The sequence below is a fragment of the Sciurus vulgaris genome, assembly GCF_902686455.1.
Source record: "Sciurus vulgaris genome assembly, chromosome: 9".
NCBI lineage: Eukaryota > Metazoa > Chordata > Mammalia > Rodentia > Sciuridae > Sciurus > Sciurus vulgaris.
Window position 1 is genome coordinate 19796165 of NC_136469.1, and position 22963 is coordinate 19819127.

The window sequence follows — 22963 nt, forward strand, 5'->3', positions numbered from 1 at the left end:
TTTATATATTTCCTTTTCTTTAGAATTTGAAGAGTTTGTGTTTTGTAATTGTCTGCATAGATTTATTTTGGTTTCATAGCAGTACAGGTGACACATCTGGAGGAATTTACCCAATTTTGCAGCAGTACACAAGCAAGCTACATGCTTGTTCATGTACTCACTGGGCAAGAGGAGAATGTATCAATGTGACCTGGAAGGCACTGAGCTACATACACACATTCTTTTAAAATAGATTTGCTGCCTTTACATCTTATCACTGACTTAAAAACAACATTAATGATTCCATTCTGAATATACTGAGGTAAATATATATACAAACATGCATATATGTGCATATATATAATATGACTATGTAGCAAGTATTTTTAAGAAAACAAAATAAAAATGGTGATTTTATTATATACTGTATTTTATGGTGATGAGATTATGTTACAGGCTATATTGTATGTGATTTTATCATCAACCTCTTTTTCACTAAAAAAATGTGTGCTTGTGTTTATGTATGTGCATTTGTATACTTAACTAAGCTGAAAAGGAAAAAATTTTAAACCAAGCATAAAAATCCAAGCTGTATTCAGATGCCAAATTACATCAAACTATTATAAATTCTGAAAAGTATTTGAAAACATAATAAAACTTACTGAACTATCAAAGGCTTATCAGCAAAAATAAAGGGTTTTGCTAACACAGCAGATATGGCATGATGCTTTGCTCTAGATTTTAATACCAATCCTCGGTCACCAGGTACCCGGTTTTCCTTCAACTCTTCTATTTCCCATCTTCCTAAAAAATAAAGCAAAGCAAATTAAAACAGACAATTCTGACTTTAGAATTACTTTATAGCAGTTGTAAACAAATTTTTCTAAATTATAGGTCAGGAAATAATATCTGTAGCTACATATATATCTGCCTTTCCCTCTTTCCTTTCCTTTCCTTTTTTTGTATCAGAGAATGGTTTCATTTTCTTTGATAGAACTGTGAAATCTATAAGTAACAAACTAAGGCACTAAACTATCTGACTAAGGCACTTCTAAAACTAGATAAGCTTGATTTTCTGTAACAGATTTTTTTTTTTTGAGAATTACAAAATGAGGATTGTGTCATAGGGTCTATCAACATTGAATTTTTGAATTGAGATATTGAAAACTGCATGAGATAAAGAGCCTCCTTAACACAGTACCAGCCATGGACTCAGTCTATTAGCATATTTTGAAACGCTCAGTACTTGACAGGTACTTTGCTTGCTCACAGTAATAATTGGAGGAATTTAAATTTTACTTTGAAATCAGCATGCTTAACTCACATACATCCTTCCCAGGCCCTGCCAAACAGCTCAGGAAAGCAGAAAGCCCTAGATCAGCATTGAGTCAATGAACAAAGCTGAGCCAGGCCCCTCTGGGCTGGGATTTCCTAGTCCAGAATCACTCCTGCCATCAGATCAAGGGACTGCACTGGATGAAAAGCCAAGTAGGCCACCTGCAGCCCAAAAGTGGTATGCTGGACTTTACTCCTATACTACTTTAGAAACTCAACTTATATTAATGTGCACAAATTTATTTGGTTTTCAATATAAGAAATATTGTCAATCAAGTAAACACAATTCAGCAAAAACTGATTGTTTTCCAGTATTTTGTCAACTCAAAATGTTTATTCGTGGGCACTTTTGAAATCACTAATGCTCATATGTTACTTTTTTTTTCTTTCTAAAAAAGTAATGCAAGAATGAAAAGGTTTATGAATCAAAAATGGTGATTTTTGGTCTATCACTGTGTAAACTTATTTTAGTACTTTTTAAAATGCTTTTTTTCAAAAAAAGTTTTCGGGTTTTTCCTCATTCCCAATTTTGTGATACTGTACTTTTTTTTTTTTTACTTCTAGATGGACACAATACCCTTATTTAGTTATTTTTTTTAATGCAGTGCTGAGGATCAAACTCAGTGCTTCACACATGCCAGGCAAGTGCTCTACCACCAAGCCACAACCCCAGCCCAACACTGTACTTTTAAACTATAAATTTATTTGTTTTTATTCTCTCACATTGACAATGAATTATATTATTACTAACACCCTTCCCCTTAGTCCACAAAAAAGGTCTTATTTTAAGAAGTAACAACTTTGGGATTTTTAAGATGGTGATAGTAAAAAAATTTTTAAAACTATGTTGCTTTTCTTGCAATTATGTATGTATATTTACCAGCTATGAAAAAGGCATCAGCACTTTTAAAAGCAAGGTAATTTCTACAAAAGACAAGAGGTTTCTCCCAACTTAAATAATAACTTTCTATTAACTAGATTACTTACTTAAATTCTGGAAAATACAAGGTAATATAAATTCCCTTGTAGGTAAAATTTCACAAAGACTGTACATACTTTTTATGAGATATCATGAAATTTGGTTAATTAAAGAATTAGAATTTATAACATCTATGTTTTTAATAATCTGAAAATTTTAGATAATCCTCCCTCCAATGCACAACTTATATCCTCACACTTAATGTTTCCTACAGATTTGTTTACTACTGAAGAACTTGGAATGAGCTTTTTTTATTCAGGGGCTGTTGGGTAGAGGCTGTGATTAACTATTGAGAATATTTTGCTAAACAACCTGATCTTGGTATCAACCAACTACAGTGTAGACAACACTGCTGATATTAATACTCAAAACACCATTTTCAGAACCTGAAACTTTAAGATGCCATATTTTTCAAAGTTGCTTTTAAGACATTGAAAAAAAAGTCTGACTAGCTAAATCTAATTTGGTAGTAATTTTTTTTTTTTTTTTTTGCAGTAACCGTCAATTTTTTAACGGTAAAATAAAATACATAGAAAACAACGTCACCCACTGCTCTAGCAGTTCTTTTACATATTTCAGTATGGTCACTTCCAGGTGATTGTGAGGTATTTATAAGCGCTCTGCATTCTCACACCCAGGAGAATCTATATATTTGTTAAAATTTGTTACCTGAATATTTAATGTTTAATAAGACGACAGATCAAACTTGGCTACTAAGAAAATGTTATTTTTTCTTGTTTTAGTTTTAATCTTGGGGGGAACACTCTACACATTACTTTTTGCTAAGTAATAAGACAGTTAAAACTCACCCTTATCTAAGTTTTAGAGATGCTCAGTCAATGGAGTCTTACAAAATTCACATGTAAAGCAAATATACATCCAATGTTCTAGGAAAAAACTATAAAGCATGTAATCATGTATGTATGAGCCCAAGAACTCTGTTTGATATTGTACCTAGTGTTTATGTGGATTTATTTTAGAAGCATTATATGTCTCTGCAGACTCAATGCTTCTCTAGAGGAAACAATTCTTTTCTGTGAATGGATTTAGACCAAAAGCAGTATTGTTTGTTCTGTGTGTATGGAGGTATTCCTTTTGGAGTATATAAACACACGTAAGCAGGAAGGATTTACTGGGATGAAGAATGCTTTGCACAAAGGAAGACATACAGACACAATCTTTATCTTCTACTAGAAGAAAATAAAACTAAAAAGGAAATAGACAGCTGACATCCAACATATGCCCTTACTGGTTTTGTTCTAATGTACCTGACTTCTAGGGTGCGAGTGTGAGACCCTCTGAGAGGGGAATTTCCACTCTCAGTCACCTTGAAAAGAGGCTGATCTTCCCTCAGGATATCACAATTGAGGAGGCTGGTTGCAGACTAGACATAATTCTTTGGAATTCTCTGGGATGGTCTTATTAGCGGAAAAGGATGACCCTTGCGTATGGGTCAGTTCTTTCTACAGCCAAGCCTGATGTAACGCTATCAGAGATCCTGTGATGGTGGATGTAGGCTGGAGACATGGAGTAGCCATGGATCTTGCAGCTTGCATATTAGCCTCTGACTGCCACTCGCTAGGAGAACCTTGTCATAAATTAGAATGTGATCTAGGTGTGCCCAAGCTTGAGGTAACATTACAGGGAACAGTTGTGGTCTGAGAAATAACTGATTAAAGACTAATTGGTGAATGGATAAAGAAACTGTGATATATATATATACACAATGGAATATTCTCAGCCATAAAAAGAATAAAATTATGGTATTTTCTGGTAAATGGATGGAGTTGGAGAATATCATGCTAAGTGAAATAAGTCAATCCCAAAAAGCCAAAGGCCAAATGTTTTCTCTGGTGAGTGGATAATACATAACAGGGAGTGGGGGGCTAGAGAAGAATGGAGGAACTTCAGATGATGTAGAGGAAAATGGGGCAGGAGGGGGTAGGAGAAGGAAAGGTAGTGAACTGGGACAGATATCATTACCCTATGTACATGTATGATTACACAAATAGTGTGAATTTACATTGTATGCAACCATAGAAATGAAAAGTCGGACCCCATTTATGTACAATGAATCAAAATACAGCGTGTAAAAATAAAAATAAAAAAAGACTAATTGCAACATAGTGAAAATTCAACCATTAAGGGAGAGAAACCTGGATGGTGGTTTAAAAGAGATTTCCAGAAGTACTAAAAAGGTTTGAGTTAAAAATAAACTGGACATTTTATGGTGAAGCAGGATGGACCCTCTAGCCACATAATTTAATAAAATACAATCTTGACAACTAGTGAACTCTAGATCATAGTGGTTATATCAAATATTTAAATAAATATTTTACCATCATATATAGAAATCTCTGCATCCACATCATCTTTTTTTGCTTTTGATAAGACCCACCTGTAAATAAAGTTGAAGACACATTTATTATTAAAAAATAAAACTAGTATCTTATAGACAAAATGCATATTAGAAACAAGATTATCCAACACTGTCACTTTTCACTCAAAAATAATGAATACTTAGACTGACTTTGCAAGGCTAGAGTCAGGCCAAATCTGGAATCTGCGATTAGCTATCTGTGTGATCACAAAGCCTCAGTTTCCTCACCTGTAAAGTGAGGCTAAATATAATAATTACCTATCTACTTCAGACAGTGGTACAAAATAATCAATGACTATTAACTTTCATTGATTTACCATTGTGTAGCTCAGAATAGCAACTCAAAATCTGTAATCTGAACTTAGACTGTTAATATATGCTTCTAGAAAATAAGAGATGTTTTGTTTCTTCTTTACATTCAAAATGTATTTGTATCTTTCTTTGCATAATTAAAGAACTATCCAAATTAAACATTTTTATCAATAATAAGATGCTTGAATTATTAGTTTACACTGTCAAATTAAAGTCCTTTAAATTTTCTTACAGATGTATAGAAGAGATTCTCATAGGCCAATAACCAATGACTTCAAAAAAGCTAATCACCCAGGAAAAACATTCTCTTGAGTGAATACTCACCCGGCTAACTTTCCACTATCAAAGGTCTCTGTAAAATACACTTCTCCTTTAGGCTGAGGCGTCTTATATTTAATCTAAAAACAGAATTTCAAAAACCTACAGTTACTCATCTTTGCAAATATTTTAAATAAATGATCTATCCAGTAAGGAACACAGCAGACACGCACACGACGGTACCAGATGAGAGGTGGCCCCAGCTCTGATCTCAAGGCTGTATCCTAGCAATGGCAAACACAAGCGAATAGAATACCGTCATGGCGAGAACACTCCATGTCCAAACAGACCCACTGACCTCTGCCTCCCCTGGAAAAAGTGGGGGTGGCTCAAAAGACCTCATGACACATTTGAATGGTTTCATGATTCTGAAAACTGACAATATTTTTGGATGAAAGTCATGAGAAGCAAAGCAAATAGCAAAACAAAAAGCACATCGGTGGACAAACTTAGTAAACATCTAGACTAGCTTAAAATCAAGTCTGCCATCTCACTGGTGGGTGACTAAGTGCTAATGGTGCCATCGCCAGAGACTGTGAACCTGAGAAGAGACAGATCTGAAGGTGGCACTGCAAAGGGGCCGTCAGCAAAGCACTGGCTCAAGTGCCAGTAAGTGCAGGCTGCTCTGAGCAGGTGGGGACAGGGCCTGTGGTGGCCCGAGATGGCTAATCGGAGGGAAGTGCTGCGGAGGTGCCTGCTTTGCAGAAGATGAAGCTGCAGGACAGAGCCTAGCCACTTGCCCACCGTGCTGGGGGAGCTGGAGGCCAACGCGGGAGCCCAGACTGGCCCCAACTTGTACCCCCTTACTCTACAACATGTACTGTGCCCACCAAGTAACGTACAAGATCGAGTTATCGACCAGTTACCAAAACACAGCTTGATGATGAATGAATAAAACTTTGCCCAAAGTAAAGGATAATCTGGCACTTTATGAATCAGACTTTGGTGACTGCATGGTTAGTTGTAAAATTTCCTCTCAGCCATTAGGGAAAAGGGTGTAGACGGGCTTTTCTATCTTCACTGTCCCTACCCTGTACTGACAGTACAATGTTTTTTAACCAATTAAGGGAAGGTTATCATTCATTAAACTCATTATTTCTGAAAGGGTCAAGATTCAGGTACCAAAATTGCCAACTTTCTATGAAGTTTACCCATGTATAACTTCATTTTTCTTTATTTTTGTAGACTGGCTAAATGGGCAATGGGGTCACACAAGGCTTCTTCTGTCAGACTAACCCTAAAACACCAGCAGTCTGTTTTGCCCTTATACTGCAAGTATCTTGATTACTCATGCTATAAATTTAAAAGCATTAAAAAGTGTTCTTTCCTCCACTGATCAGTGTAGTAGAAGGGGATGGGCGGGATGGGAAAAGGGAGGAGCTTTGGGATGAAATTGGTCAAATTATGGTATTTACATACAGGAATATATACCACAGTGAATTCCACCTTTATGTATAGAGCACCAATTGAAAATAATAAATACACTGAAGGAGGCTGATAACAGTAGAAGGAGGGGAAGGTGAGGGAGGGAAAGTGGGAGAGCGGGGACTGGGGTGGAGGAACTTGTATTCCACGCATGTGTGATGACGTCAAAATGAACCCCACCACTACTATAGCGCACTAACAAAAAACATTTAATAATTTTTCTTTCCCACTTCTCAAGTTATCACCAAATATAGTCAGGAGTGGTGAGTTATCTGTCCATGTCTTTAAAGTCCAAACTCCAAAATGCATAAGGTAGCGGTATCTAAGTCAGCTGGTAGCGCTTCAAGTCCTTACTTTGCTGGTCACAGAACTAGGTTTTCAAAGAATGTTCTCACAGAGCTTAAAATGTAAGACGGGAAGCAGAACATCCAGTTTAAACAGGTAAACACTTGTATTTACAAACACAGAACTTCCAGTAAAAGGAAATGAAGCAAAGACGTCTACAAACCATTAATCCCCTCAGCCTTGAATCAGTGGCTGGCACAATATGATGAATACTTCCTCTCACTGAAAACAGGTCTGCTTGTCACATGAACAGTCCCCAATGGGACTGCTCCTCTTCTTTTTTTTTTTTGTTTGTTTTTTGGTACCTGGGATTGAACCCAGGGACACTTAACCACTGAGCCACATCCCCAGGCCTTTTATTTTCTATTTTGAGACAGGATCTCACAAAGCTGCTTAGGGCCTCGCGAAATTGCGGAGGCTGGCCTTGAACTTTCTATCCTCCTCAGTCTCCTGAGTCACTGGGATTACAGGTGTGCTGCACCTTGTCTAGCGGGAACACTCTTCTGGAGGGTCATTTGTGCAGTGCCCAGACTCCTGTTAACCAAACCCTCAAAGCATGCATCTCAGTGACACTGAGGCGGAAGTGGGAGTCAGCCTCCCTTAATGCCCGGTTCATCTTCACTTGCCTTTCTACTTCATCCTCCTTGTGAACATTTTCTTCCTCCCAGAAACGAAAAAAGCCGCGTGCTTCCTTTACTTTTCAAAGGCCACATATTACACTACCCTTTATTTACTGAAAAGACCGACAGTGTCATAAATAAAACTAAAACCTTACTCTTAGCTGAAGTACTTAGTCCTCTTCAACCAGTGATGAACCCATATTTTGACAGTAAAAACCTTCTGCATATTTATTTAACAAAACTGTGTTAGATACCACATAAATTTCTGTTGTATATAGGCACTCTAAAAAACACAGCAACAAGATAGGAAGAAGCAATGTCTTTCTATTTACTTGGAAAATGAAGACTCTTAGAACTGAGATGACTCTAAGAGACCAGTCATTTCTATGCATCTTGTAATGGAATAATTTATAACTTATTTCTCAATAACTTACCTCTGAGGATTGTGCTCCTTCATTAACATCAATCTCTTCTGAATGCTCATTGAAGTCTTCCACCTCAACACCATCATCCATAAATTCTGCATTGATTGAGATGAACAGAAGACTCAAACATAGTCCAAGGCCTTGGAAATGCATATTGACTACCTGTGAAATTAAAATAATTAGTGAAAATAAGACAAAGTTATAAAAGATACATGTTAAGTACTGGAGAAAGAAATGACTTCTCCTTAATACCACCTTTATTCCAAGATAGCTTTTTAAACCAATCATTAATAAAACTTATTTAAATTTTGCTTTAAAAAGTAAAACCCAAACTTCAAACTGTCTAGCAAACAGATTCTACTGCTGCAGATCCAGAAACAAAGAGCCAATAGCACAAAATCTAAAGAAACAGGTAACAGTGATTATCAGACTCAAATAATAGGTAGATAACTTTAAAAGAATGAAAAACTATGATTCCTAAATGTTTACTGAAATTACTTTATTATAATGCTGCTTAAATGTATATGTACAATTGGAAAATTTATAATTATAAATCCAATATACATTTACATTTAAGCACCAAAGAAGCTAAAGGAAAAATTTTTTATCACAAATCTAATGTTGTAGTATTTGCCAGATTCAAATAATACCTGAAAGATCAGACAAATCTGGGACTTATTGCTGGGACTTATCAAACTGTCCACTATGGAGAACATTCTTGTGCATTTATCATTTCCTATCGTTTTTTGACTGCATAATTATCCAACCATTCCTTCCTCTATTCCAATATTGCAAAACTTCTGTTCCTCATGGCTTTGAGATGAGAAAAAGCCAAACACAATTTGGCTGCCTTTTGGCAAAAGTAAATGAGTTACATAATTACATCCTCTTACATATCCATTAACATAAAAAAATTCAAGTTTTATTTCTTGGTGCCAATAGACTTTCAAACAACTAAATGTGGACATTGAAGCGGCGTGGCAGGCTTTTATTACATATAGGTATCAATCATCCAGATAATCCACAGTTCAGTTACATTACTCTTTTTCCAAAGCTAACACCAATATGAAAAAAAAAAAAAAAAACTTTGTAAAAAGTAATTGTTAGCACTCTCAGATCCGTTAGAACATAGTTATAGGCATATATGAGTCTGCTTAGGAAACAAAGGATTAAGAAAACACTCTACACCCACCAGAAAGGCTGTGATAGAAAAGAGACAATAATAACTATTGGGAACACGGGGAAATTGGAACCCTCATACACTGCCAGGAGTGTGGGACTTTAAAATATTACCAATAGTTTTTTCAAAATACTAAAGACATAATTACCATATGATCCAGCAATTTCACTCCTACTCATCCAAGAGAAATTACATGTCCAAATAAAAACTTGTATACAAATGTTAAAAGAAACATTTTTCATGTTAGCTAAACAATGGAGACTGTCCACCCAACAAATAGTCCAGCAACTTATGAACTGACAAAATTGGAATACCATACTATGAAATAGCAGTCTACAATAAAAATGGAGGACTGATATTACCACAAAATATGAACGTCAAATGCTAAGTGTGAGAAGTCACCCCACATGTCATGTGAGCCCTCTTGGAAGAAACAGGCAAATTCATAGGGTTTGCAAATAGATGGGAGACTGCCTAGAGAAGAACTGAGGGTGGACTAACAGGCACTAGGTTCCTTTGTGGAATGATGAACAGTTCTAATAGTGGAACGGGTAATGGGAAATATACCAAAACTCACTGAATCACACATATGAAATAGGTGAATTTGATAGTATGCAAATTGAGTATTAACATAAAGCTGTTTTTAAAACTGGATCATAAAATTTTTCTTAATTAGCTCAACTAATAAAAACCCTTTTCAGTGAGATCAAAACTTTACACTAATGTGTGGGCCAGTTAACCTTGCTTCCCTCTACACACTGGCTACAACATTAAAATTTACTTTGAAAAGGTACCTTCTCAAAAACACAGGAGCTTCCTATACTCGAGTGTGTTAATGCTGCCATCTTTATAAACAAAGTCAAGACACACACACAAAAAGGATTCATTTGTAAGAGGTATTTGGTCTCTCTCAATCATAGAAGAGGTGTAACTGGGATAGAATTAGATATAAAGAGATCAATCTGAGTAACAACAGAGTAAATTTCTTTAACTTTCAGTTTAAGGGCACAGAAAACAGGGTATTTCCAATGGCATATTGTTAACCCAAAGCTTCGTTGTTCTAGAAATCTAAGTCTTCTGTGACTTAACATAATGCAGTAAAAGATGTTTTGCTTGATTTGCTAGCAATAGTCCTTGAGTAAAACAGAAATGCATAATCTAATAGCAGTAATAATGGAAATAGTGAATAACGACATTACTATAGATCCATATTTTGTCTTTCAAAATGAACAATGCTCAGTTAATTTGCTGAAAAAGTACATTCTAAGTGATAGGGCTCTGGTGCACAGCCTGCCAGGGCAGAGGGACGGGGAGGTAAGTGGGACGAGCCCCCTAGGGCACTCTAGACCTAATTCATCCAGAGCAGCCCACTGTACTTATTTTCTATAGGCTGCTCTTCCTAACTCTCCCTTAGAAATAGTCACCAGTGTTTCAGAAAAGGCTCAGGAAACTCTTGACCTTCAAAGTTTGTTTCTTCTCTAAAGTTCTAAGACTATGATCTTACATTTACATAAAAGGACTAGTTAATTTAATTTTTGTAAACAGGATATGTTAAGTAGCACAGATATTACATTCCTAATCTTCAAAAGGAAAACAGATCAAAGTCACATGTTAAAAATGTGGAAAACATGATTAGAATACAGAACTTTTCTCTAGGAAACTGTGTTTTCTTTTGTTTCCATCATACCCCATTGCATTATTATGTGCATATTAAAGAAACCACACAGAAGCAACAAAATATATTTTAAAACGTCTTGGGAATTTAAAAAACTTGGATTAGCATTAGGTTATGAAGTTATTTACACAGAGAAGGTTATATCTACTTTACTACGGACATGAAATATGTTTAAAATATACTGTACTCATTCACAAACCATTCTGTAGACAATGCAGTTCTATAGGATAATAGTCTCCTTTAAGAAAATGATATAAGTCCAAGGTTATTGTTCAGACCTGATAGTTTCTAATAACTCAATTCTGCAGTATCCTGTCTATTCAATGATGCTCTGGCTGACATGAATCAGATCACAAAGCTCATGTCTATCACAAAATGGTGCCAACGTGTCATTCTGTTCCAAACACAATGAAGTTTTGTCACCTTCCATCTCTTAAAGATACTGTCAGATCTTTACTGAAATCTTGAGAGGACAGATGATGGGGAAGACTACAAAAACCTGAAATATTTCACTGGAGTGTTTTTAAAACTGTGATAGAACAGATACAAGTTTTACCATTTTAACTAATTTCCACTGTACAGTTCAATAGTGTTGAGTACATGCATACAGTTGTGCAACAGATCTCCCAAACTTCTCACCTTGCAAAACTGAAACTCTGCTCATTAAATGATAGCTCCCCTCTTCCTACTTGTCTAGCCCCATGCTACTTTGTCTCTCTGAATCTGACCAAGGAGAATCACACATATCCATCTTCCCCTGACTGGTTTATTTCACTGAGCTTAATGCCCTCAAGATTCAACCAACATTGTAGCATGTGTCAGAATTTCATGTTTTTAAAGCTGAATAATATTTTGTTTATATGCTTTGTTTATACATTTCATCTGTCAACAGACCCCTGGGTTACTTCTGTCTTTTGGCCATTGTGAATATGCTACAATGAACATAGGTGTACACATTATTTTGAGACCCGTTGTTCAATTCTTCTGTGTACCAAATGCCCAAGTGCATGATAATTCTGTCTTTCAGCTTTTTGAAAACCTCCATGCTGTTCTCCATAGCACTGCACTGTTCTGTATTCTCACCAACAGTGCAGGGTTCCAGTGGCTGCAATCCTTGCTCACACTGTTCTATCCAACAGCCACCCTAACAGGGGGCATCATGCTGTGATTCTGATCTGCACTCCCCTGATGACCAGGGATGCTGAGCATCTTTCCAAGGGCTTGCCAGTCATCTGTGTGTCTTCTATGGAGACATGACTATTCAAATCCTTTGCCCATTTTTAAAATTCAGGAGGCTGTTTTGGTTTGTATTATGGAACTTTAGGATTTCTTCACAGATTCTGAACACTGATCCCCTTATCAGACAAATGATTCATGAATATTTTCCCCCATTCCCATAGGTTTTTCATTCTGTTGTGTTCTTCGATGCTCAGAAACTTTTAAATTTTGAAGTAGTCTGATTTATCTATTTTTTTTAGTTGCCTGTGCTTTTGAAGTCATATTAGAAAATAATCATTGCCAAATCCGACATCATGAAGTTTTTCCATGCTTTAAGGATTTTATAGTTTCAGTTCTTAAGTTTAGGTCTTCAATCCATTTTGAGAGCTAGTTTTCCCCAATACTACTTGATGAGAAGACTGTAATCTCCAAACTGAGTGGTCCTGCGACTTGCTAAAAACCTTCTGGACATTCATGCAAGAGTTTATTTCTGGTCTATTTATTCAGTTGGTATATGTCTGTTTCTATGACAGTCCTACACTAATTTGATTGTTGGAGCTTTGTAAAAGGTTTCCAAATCAGGCAATGTGAAACTTCCAATTTTATTCTTCTTTCTCAAGATTGCTTTGGCTATTCAGAATCCCTGGCAATTTCATATGAATTTTAGAATAGATTTTTCTATTGCTTCAAAAATGCTATCAGGATTATGATAGGGATTTCACTGACCTGTGTATCTTAACAATATTAAGTCTTTTACTCCATGAATATGAATGTCTTTCCATTTATTTGTATCTACTTTAATTTTTTTCAGCAGCATTTCATAGTTTCCAAGTTTTATTTCCTTGTTTGATTTCTAAGTGTTTTTTTTTCTGTTTGATACTATTGTAAATGGAATTGTTTTGTTAATTTCTTGTCAATTGTTAGTTGTTAGTGTGTAACTATGCAAGTAATTTTTGTGTATTTTTTTTTTTACCCTGCAACTTTAGTGAATTCATTTATTAGTGCTAACAATTTTTAGATTTTGTCTTTACCTTGTGCGTGTGAAATCTTTAGGGCCTTCTACATATAAGATTCATGTCATCTGCAAAAAGAGACAATTTTACTTCTTTTCAATTTAGGGGCCTTTTTTCTTGCCTAATTTCTCTGTCTAGGACTTACACCACAGAAGTGCCCAAATCTTTTGTCTTCTTTGAGGTCCAGAGGAAAAACTTTCAGGCTTTCAACACTGAGTCCAGTGTCAGGTGAGGACCTTCAGATGTGGACTTCCTCAGGTTGTGGTAATTTCCTTCTGTTCCTAGATTGATGCTTGTTCTTACCGAATCCTGTCAAATGCTTTTCATGCATCAATAGAAACGACTGTGTCTCCTACACTCTGTCAATGTGGTGTGGAGAGCCATTTTAAGAGTCAGGGTTCTCCAGAGAAACAAACCAACAGGACATAGATGTACTTATTAATCATATAGGATTACCTGACATGATTATGGAGGCTAAGACGTCCCAAGATCTGAAGACAGTAAGCTAGAGACCCAGGAGAGCTAACAGCATAGTGTGGCCTGTTTCTGAAGTCCTGAGACCCAGGAGAGCTGATGGTTTAAGTTCCAGTCTAAGAGCCAGCAGGTCTGAGACCCAAGAAAATTTTAAGTTTTAGTTTGAGTCCCAGTCAAGTAGTCAGGTGGGAGGAATACCTCTTCCTGGGAGGAGGGTGACCTTTGTGCTCTATCCCTGCTTCCAACTGACTGAAAGGCAGCCACCCACATTAGGGAGGGCACTCTGCTTTATTTAGTCTACCATTTCAACCTCATCCAGAAACACCCTCAACAAGACACTCCCAGATAATGTCTGACAAATATCTGGGTATGTCAGGGCCCATTCAGGTCAGCGGATGCCATTGACCATCACAGCCATATGATCCTCAGGAACACCAGACTCCAGATATTGTGCCAAGTCCCTGAGATTTTTTAAACTTTTTCTATTTGATCTTTAGTCTTAACTAATACATACTTTTAACTGACACTGGGCATTTTCTTCTAAGTTGGAAGGACATAGAAACAAGTGAAATACCTCAAGAATTAGAGCAAAAAATGAAAAAGAACCTTAACAGCAGAAATGGTGGTTGAAAACACTTTCTTCTGGAGGTTTAAGCAACAAAGTACTACAGAGCAACCAAAGGAGTCTGGATCTGAAATAAGTGACAAACCATGGAAGGTCAGTGTGACATAATTAGAGGTACAAGCCTGGATATAGGAATATTATTTCATGGTACTCTGCACTGGGGTTTAAAACCATAGCTAAGCACTAAAATTGAAATTAATACCAGGTAGCACCATGTGCAAAATATCATGTTCATATAAACATTATAATGATATATTTACTTGTTTATTTAGGATTTATACTACTTCTACATAGTTCCTCAAAAAGAGCATGAAACAACTTACAAAACACAAAACAGATACAAATAAAAGGTCACCAGAAAACACTCTCATTTCTGCCTCCATGGTGCCCCAGCACACGAGCCCACAACAAATGGAAAGAGATAAATGTTGATAGAAAGGATGATGAGGGGGTGGGGGAGAGGGGAGATAGATGGCATCAAGCCAGCAATTAGGATGATTTCTTTTGATGCAGTAGCACGGCAGCAGTAAAATCAGCAAAAGGTTTGTAGGCAATTAGAGGAAAACCAGAAATAAAAGTAACTATAAAAATCTACAAGATCCTTGGGGAGAAAATTCTTTCCTACAGTTTAACTCCTAGAAAAATGTATGCAATTAATCCTTATATAGAGGTATCTTAACAGTTTATTAGAGAGAAATAAGTCAATGATTATAAGAGGGGGTCCTCTAACATTTGGGGGGATGTTCTTAAAATAGTGAAAGCATTTCTGTACTGAGAGAAAATGGTGGTCCAGAAAGCTTGTGAGTTTTTTTCTTTTTTTACTTAGTACAGCAAGCTAATCATATTTTTAAACTGTAATTTATAGTTTTAAAGAAACAGCTCTGAATGTGAGGGTTTTTCAGTCTTGCTATAGACATGCCACATTTCCATGACTCTATCATAATTATTAAAAAACCTTAAACAAAAATTTAGGTGAAAATGTTTTGATACCACATCAAATAAATACCATTAGACACTTTTTTTTTTTTAAACCAAGATTAGAGGTTATTTCTGGAATTAGCTAGCTATGGGGCACACAAAAAATTTACTTTGAAGGGTCACAAATGAGACTAAAAGGCAGGTAACAGTTGCATCTTAGTCTCTTCCAAAGACACTGCAGACTTGATACGAAATATAGCTACCTTCACAGTAGCAATGAGCACCATAGAAATAAATTGTATCAGGGACTTATTTATTTCTCAATGCCTAATGTTTCACTTGAAAAATTCAGAGGAGGTCAGTCAGTGTAGAACAAAACTCATTCAAAAATATTTACGACGGTCAGTTATGTGCCAGGCATTATGACGGACACAGCAATGACAGGCATTAGCAGAACATACATGGATCCTGATTTCAAAAGGTGCATAGTCCGGGACAGAAGGCAGATGATAAACAAATACCCTTGTTATGATTGTAGCAGAAAAGAACTTGTGATGGTTGGTTATTGGGGAATTGAACTTACATGGTGGAAGCGGGGTAAGGACAGCCTCTTTGAGAACATGGAATAGAGAGAAGAATAGAACAGATTTCCCTGGGCCAAGGACAAAGGAAACACTGTGTGATAAAAGGAGTGGAAAGGGGAAGAGAGAGTAAGAAAAACAAGAAGTAATGTTTTGGGTGCTTACTGTGTTTCAAGCACATTAATCTTTACAGCACCTTGTGATGAAAGCCAAATTAACATGCCATTTTATACATAAGAAAAGTGAGGCTCTTGGAGGTTAGCAGTTTAGCAAGGCCACAAAAAGCTACCAGAGAGAAGAGGCAAGACTCAAATGTAAATTGTTTCACATCCTACATTCTCAAGATTAGAACATTGACTTTTAATTATTGGACCCCAATATTTAATGCTCACTAAATGGCATTAAAATTCTTGGCCTACAAAATAAAGGACAAGGTTAAATGGTTTCTTATTGTGTTCCATCCCTTAGACATACACTTCAATAAGTGTGGGTTTTATTTTTTAAAAGCCATAATTTGATGTATATCCAAACTATGCTTTATATACATATCTCTAGTTAGTTGGTGATGTGGCCTTTTTCCATCCAAGACCTTAAAGTGTATAAAAACTAAAATTTTCATTGTATTACCTTATATTTTATAAGGCACTCTAAAATTTCATAAAGGACACTTACACAAATTTCAGGAATTTAAGCAGATACTTGTGTTTCTTAGTTCAAAAGTTCAGGGGTGAAGTACAGTTTACTATTAGAACTGCAGATCACATGCTAGATGATATAAATGTGTCTTGGCCTCTCCTCTCCCTGACAACTAAGTTTCTAGGAAGACTGTCTCCATTAACTGCTAATAGTTCTAACTTTCTCTGACAGGCTAACTAATAGTCCCCCAAAGATGCCCACACTTGGACCCTGTGAATGTAACCTCATGTAGCATAAGGGGCTTTGTAGATGGAATTGAGTTTGCTAAATAGCCCTTCAAAGTGGAAAAGAAAGTCAAAGTCTAAGTCAAAGAGAGAGAGACACACACCCACACACAGACAGGGAGAAGAGATTTCAAGAGGGAGAGGCCAGGATGCTACCTATCACAGAGGCCTCGAGGAGGGAGAAAATGGCTCATTGAGTCAAGGGCAAGGGTGATCTTGAGAAACTAGAAATAGACCTCTTCAAGGAAACAGGGCCCTTAGTCCTACAATCACAAGAGACTGAATTCTGCCACCAACTTGAATAAGTGAGGAAACAGGAGTCCCCGGACTCTAGGCAAGGAGGCTGCCCTGCTGGCACCTTGTTTTCAGCCTGGCGAAACTTGTGTCAGGACTTCTGTCCTATAGAACTCTGAGAAAATAAAATTGTATTGCTTTAAAGCTGCAATAAATTAGTGGCAATGTTGTGGCAGTAGGGTACTTTTCCTGTACTCTATTTCTTACTTCTCCGAAACTTATCTTTGGAACCGTTGCTACAACAAGTGTTACTTGCCAAGGGTAGTAGCATTTTTTCAGATCACTGTAGTCTCACCCCTCTGACCTCCTCCTTGGGCCCTCTCCAACCTCAGTTTCCACAGTACATCTTCCTGCTTCTTTCCCTCTTCTGTGCATCTTCCATGGACACTTCCTCTAGTCTTCTGAAATAATGGTATTCTTTAGGGGTCTGTGTTCTCAAGCTTTCACATGTATTCTTGGCTTCTCCTATAAAAGCTAGCTAAAGATTCCCAAACCTTATCCAAGCTCAGAGGTTACTTTTAAAATTCCAATCTATCTTCAAAGATGTCCCAAAATCTCCATTAATTTGAACTTGTTCTTTCCTCCAAAACCTGCCTCTCAATTTTTTATTCCTTTCTCCTCTAGTCAACCAAATCAGTCACTTTTGCCATTATCCTAAGAGTCTTCCCTCGCTGATTTTCTACATTATTGGTAAATAAAACCATTTGAGTTCTTCTGGAATATCTTTATTTTTATACCACAGCCTTAATTTTGAAACATATCCCTTCTGAACAGTATTAGTAAACTGCCACTTTATACCTTCATTTCCATTCTTGTGATTTTTTTTCTAAAACACAAGTCTTAATTTATAACCTGTTTATAAAAGCATTCAATAGTCCTTGAGACTTTTCAGCATAAACTCCACCTTTTGTAAGACTCATTTCTTTCACCCTCTCAGCACTCACCTATTTAACATACACTCCCATCTATATGCATGCTTTCTTTCTTTCTTTTTTTTTTTTTTGGTGCTGGGAATTGAACCCAGGGGTACTTTACAACTGAGCTACATCCCCAGTCCCATTTTTTAAAAAGTTCTCTGACAGTGAGTCTAAGTTGCTCAGACTGACCTTGAACTTATGATCCTCCTGCCTCAGTCTTCCAAATCACTGGGATTCCAGGAAGGCACCACCATGCCCAGCACATACATATAAATATATATGATTTCTTGTAACTGAGAAGTCCTTCTGCTGTTATTCAGTCATATTGCTGACTGAGGTCTTGGCCATTGCTGGTATGCCCCAGGAGTGGTGTCTGAAAATTGCCTTTTAAAGTTTTCGTAGTCGTGCCATTTCAAGAACTCAACTACAGAATGATATAAAGTACTTTTTGAGCTTGATACCATAGCACCAAGTTTCAAGTTCTATTATTAAAGGGGCAAATGATTCACAGCCCTGGTCCTGTTTTCTCATTTGTGTAGCAGGAGGGTTGAGCTAGATGATCTAAAGTTCCATTCATGTTGAGAGTACCAGTTTTCAAATTAAGAATATGAACGTTATTAGGCAGTGCATGAGCACAATACTAAGTAAAGTTCATTTACAGCACTAGTCAATATCTACAGACCCATCAACACACCTACATCCTTTACACACAATAATTAACCTTATTGACAAGATAGTTAAGACGAAGAATATAGGGTGCATTGTTCTTAGAATCTGGGGACAAAGTCTAAATGTGATTGTAAGATCAAACCAACAAAATGCTAAGGCAAATCTGCAAATGGAAAATAAGTCAAAATTACCAAAAGGAGGGCTACCTACAGTGATATGAAATGTTAAAACCTGGCAAAACCATAATACTACGTGCAGTTTTGCTGACTTTTATGCATCAGAAACTTTCAGTATAAATTCACTCTCTTCTAATCTGCGACTTCTTCCCTGGGCTGCGTTATTTACCTTCTCTCTGCGCTCCTGAGCTTTGTTGCCATTTGCTTTTAAATTCCCAGCAAATGCCTCTTCCTTGTTGCTTGGGAAGATGCTATAAATAAATTCAGCTAAAGTGTCTGATTGATAGTAAACACGGTTTAGGAGATAATGAGTCACCAGTAATTAAGACTTCATTGGATTCAACACAACCCTTTCGCGCGGTCCCCAGTGACGCAAGTTGGGTTCCACACAGTGTATCTAAGGAGCCACTGGTCACCTCCACTGTGAGGGCTGGGTTCTTTCGCCTTTACGGAGGTGGCATTGATTAAGCTGAGCCAAGTCTGCTCGTGTTGGAGCTTTTGTGAGGAGTAGCCAGTGGGGAGAGCAGCGCCGGGATGCGCCCTGGGCTCTCTCTACTCTCCGCGGGGGCGCGTCCCGGGGCTCGAGCGTGGAACGGGGCAGGAAGGACGACCGCTGGGATAACGGACTCTGCTCCCTGCGGTCCCCTAAGCCCGCAGAGGTAGGCAGAGCAGGTGCACACAGCAGTTCCAGAGGACCCAACCACCTGGAGGTGCCATCCACTCCCTCTGCCCAGAGCTGGCCTTTGTGCCCACGAAGCCGGCAAAACCCACCCAAAGCAACGCTAGCTGCACCCCCATCCTCACCTCAACATCCACCTCCTCACCTGACCCTAACCTGTTCAGCCTTTCCAGTCGCAAAAAAAAAAAAAAAGGGTGGGGCCCAGGAGCCCTCACCCTGGGGGAGCAGCAAAGACTCGGATTCCTCACCCCAGCTTGAGCGCAAGGCGGCAAGAAGGTGGCCTGCTGCTCACACACCTGTCTTGCGGGTCTGTTTTCGGCAGTGGCAGCTCAGGTGTCCGACTCGCTGCCACTTGGTCCCCGCGTCTCCCCACACCAATCCCGCCGGCAGTCGCCCAGCAGCGACTGCTAACCGCGCATGCGCGAGCGGCAGCCAGCGGTGAGGAGGCGGCGGCCAGAGGCGCGAGCGATGGGCACCTGCAGCCAGGGGCTCAACCGCCACGGACCCTGAGTAATGCGCATCCTCCTGGGCTCGCGCCGCTCTGCTCCGAGACGAGACCGAGAATCCTGAGAGCCTGCCGCGGTGCAAACAGTGGGTTCCACTACTGGGTCCTGAATTTTATGTAAATCACGTTTTTGGACGGTGCTCACTTACAGGTGCAGCAGGTTTAGATTAGCACTCTAGGTTTCTTCTATAGTTCTGTATTTTAAAAAGTGAGCTGTCATTGTTATCAACAGGGAGGCCTGTTATTTCATCTATGTGTTTGATATTAAATGGTAACATAAATTATATACGAAACATTGCATTCCTTTCAACAACATTATTAAGAATTTACCTGGGGCACATAACATTCATTGTGCCTTTTATCGGTGTTGCTAAATTTGAATACTCCTTTAAGGCGTTGCCTGCTTTCCCTCTGTACAGCTCCAATTCTCCTATTTGCAACTAGTAAGTAATCTGTACGAACAAACTTTGTGGCTATGTAAATATATGGTTCTTCATCAAATTTACTAAATTTACTATTCCACTCTCTATATCCTGAATTTAGGATCTATCAACAATTTTTGCCCTAATCAGCAACACAGTGATTTTCTAAATCCCATCTTCCTTCTGTACTAGGCAATGTTCTATTAAGAAGAGTTTTTATTTACCCATTCATCTAATTTATCATAGGTATAGAATAGTAGCTTCTCCCCCTCAGTGGATTACAGTCCATTGCCGTGCTGAGTTATTGTGGTGGTCAAATGGCCCCAGAATCCACCAGTGGGAGTCCTTTCAAGCTATGGTATTCTTTTTGCATGTCAGACACAGATAACTTTTGGCATAAATATCGCAACGAATACTGAATTAGTCACCTCCAATTGTATCCCTGTCCCTGTCCCTTAGCAACCACAGATTTGTTTTGATTAGATTGCATGTCATAGAATTTAATATAAATGGAAACATACAGTATGTACTCTTTTTGTGTGTTGGAGGGGATGGGGAGTACTTGTCTTCTTTCAGTTGCATTAATCACTTTGAGTTCCATTCTTCTGTTTGTATTGTTAGTTCCCTTTCATTACTGTTATTCCCCTGTACAGAACAAAACTGTTTATTATGTCTACCTCTTAATGGACAGATGTTGTCAATTACAAATAAAGATGCTATAAGCATTCGTGTACAAGTCTTTGGAGGCGCATATTCCTTAATTTCTCTTGAGTAACTAGGAGTGGGAAGGTGGGATGTGGGGGCTGCATTTGTACAACTGTTTAAGAACATGCTGAGCTGTTTTCCAAAGTGGCTGTGCTATGCTATGCTCCCATTAACAATGTGTGAGAATTTCAGTTGCTCTACATCATTACAATTGTTTAATATGGTCAGTTTTACTTGTAGTCTTTCTAGTGTTACATAGTTTTCTTAAAAATTACCAATACCCTCTGTAGAAATTGTATTCATTTTTCATTCCCACAAGCAATGGATGAGAGGGTTTATTCTCACTTGTTAAAGAAGTACTCATTAATTGAAATTTTCTCCAAAATCTTTATAGGAAATATACGTTGAATTTTTGATAGGTTTTCTTTCAGCCTCCGTGGAAGTAATCATATGATTTTTTTTCTCCTTAGACCTGTTAGTATTGTATATTACAATGACAGACTTCCTGACAGAATCCCAGCAAGTTCTTGCACTCCTGGTATAAATACCAAGTCATGATATGCTGTTTTCTTAATTTGACTTGGAAACCTACTTCTAATTCTGCATTTAGGAATTCTGCACAATCATTATAAAAGATATTGCTCTGTAGTTTTCTGAGCTATCATTATTGGGATTAGATTCTAGTGTTATATTTACATCATTAAAATATTTTGGAAAAATTCATATTTTGGACTATTTGGTTTCCAAAAGGTTAGTTCAATTTCCCTCTATGAGCATCTGGGACTGGTGCCTCTTCATGTATTAGGTTATTTCTCGATCTGCACTTACTTCATGAAAATTGCTCAATTTAAGCTTTCTGTTTCTACTGACATCAATTTTAGCAAACTATGTTTCCTAATAAATTATTCATTGTATCTGCAGATAGACAAATAAAGTTAGTATCAGCAAAACAAAAATATATCAGTTTATATGAACTTCTTTATAATTCATTGCCTAATAACAGCTTCTGAAGTCAACACAGCATCTAAAAATGTATGCCCAATTCTTAGAAAGAAAGGAAGATAACAATATTTCAATTGGTAATTCCACCCCAAATTTACCTCCCACTATTTGTTCATAATTGTCACAATTTTATCCTGGAGTGAAAGTTCATGCAAAAGAATACAAAAATCCCCAGAGACCTTTTTACACATCTACATTCAAGAGTGGAAACATATCTACTATTAATGCAAATATTAGTGATATTGCTACATTACTAGAAATTCATATAAATGTTCTGCTGTAGTTTGGAAAAGAATGTCCCCCCAAGGAATGTTGCATCTTGAGCAAAACTGTACCTAGATTTAATTTTAATTCTTCATATTAACGTGGAATAGGCTCTAGCAGATTTAACTTTAAAAGTTCAAAATTATAGTCAAATTTAAAATCTTTGCAACATACAACATATGTCCTCTTTTCTTCTAAAAGAAGAAAACTAAGTGGACACCCATGAACACCCATGAACAGCAAGCACATCTTCCATATTTTCTTTGCAAATTGACACCTCCATAGTGAGGTAAATGTGTGAAGAATTGGTATAGGTAAGATGGTGATATGAAATTAAGACTCATTTGATGAAGGATAAGAAACAAGAAATATCTCGTTTTTCTCAAAATAAAGTCAAATTAAATTGAAAAACAGCAAGAATAAACAGATTTTAATAGATCTCTGTAAGAAACTGATGGGTGAGGCAGACAAATGATATTTTAAAAGATTTAAACAACCAAATTAAAAACCTGGACCCGATAATTACGAATACTTTAAAAAGACATTTTCAAAGCATAAAATCAACGTTTGTAAAGACAAATGAGTTCCACGTATTTTTAAAGAAGTGT

General features: G+C 37.3%; 2 protein-coding genes across 2 annotated transcripts in view; both read right to left on the reverse strand.

Annotated features, from left to right (window-relative positions):
• The window catches only part of CLGN (calmegin), a 46112-nt gene extending 26259 nt beyond the window's left edge, over nt 1–19853 (reverse strand). The window contains exons 1-5 of the mRNA XM_079154824.1: nt 19754–19853; nt 8128–8280; nt 5310–5383; nt 4633–4691; nt 642–783 (exon numbers count right to left, since the gene is read on the reverse strand). Coding sequence (XP_079010950.1) covers nt 642–783; nt 4633–4691; nt 5310–5383; nt 8128–8271 — 419 coding nt within the window. The 5' untranslated portion in view covers nt 8272–8280; nt 19754–19853. The remainder of the gene's footprint in view (nt 1–641; nt 784–4632; nt 4692–5309; nt 5384–8127; nt 8281–19753) is intronic.
• The window catches only part of MGAT4D (MGAT4 family member D), a gene marked incomplete at both ends in the record, with an annotated part of 43658 nt that continues 39885 nt past the window's right edge, over nt 19191–22963 (reverse strand). The window contains 2 exons of the mRNA XM_079153133.1: nt 19191–19423; nt 19754–20068. Of these exons, the coding sequence (XP_079009259.1) occupies nt 19191–19423; nt 19754–20068 (548 nt within the window). The remainder of the gene's footprint in view (nt 19424–19753; nt 20069–22963) is intronic.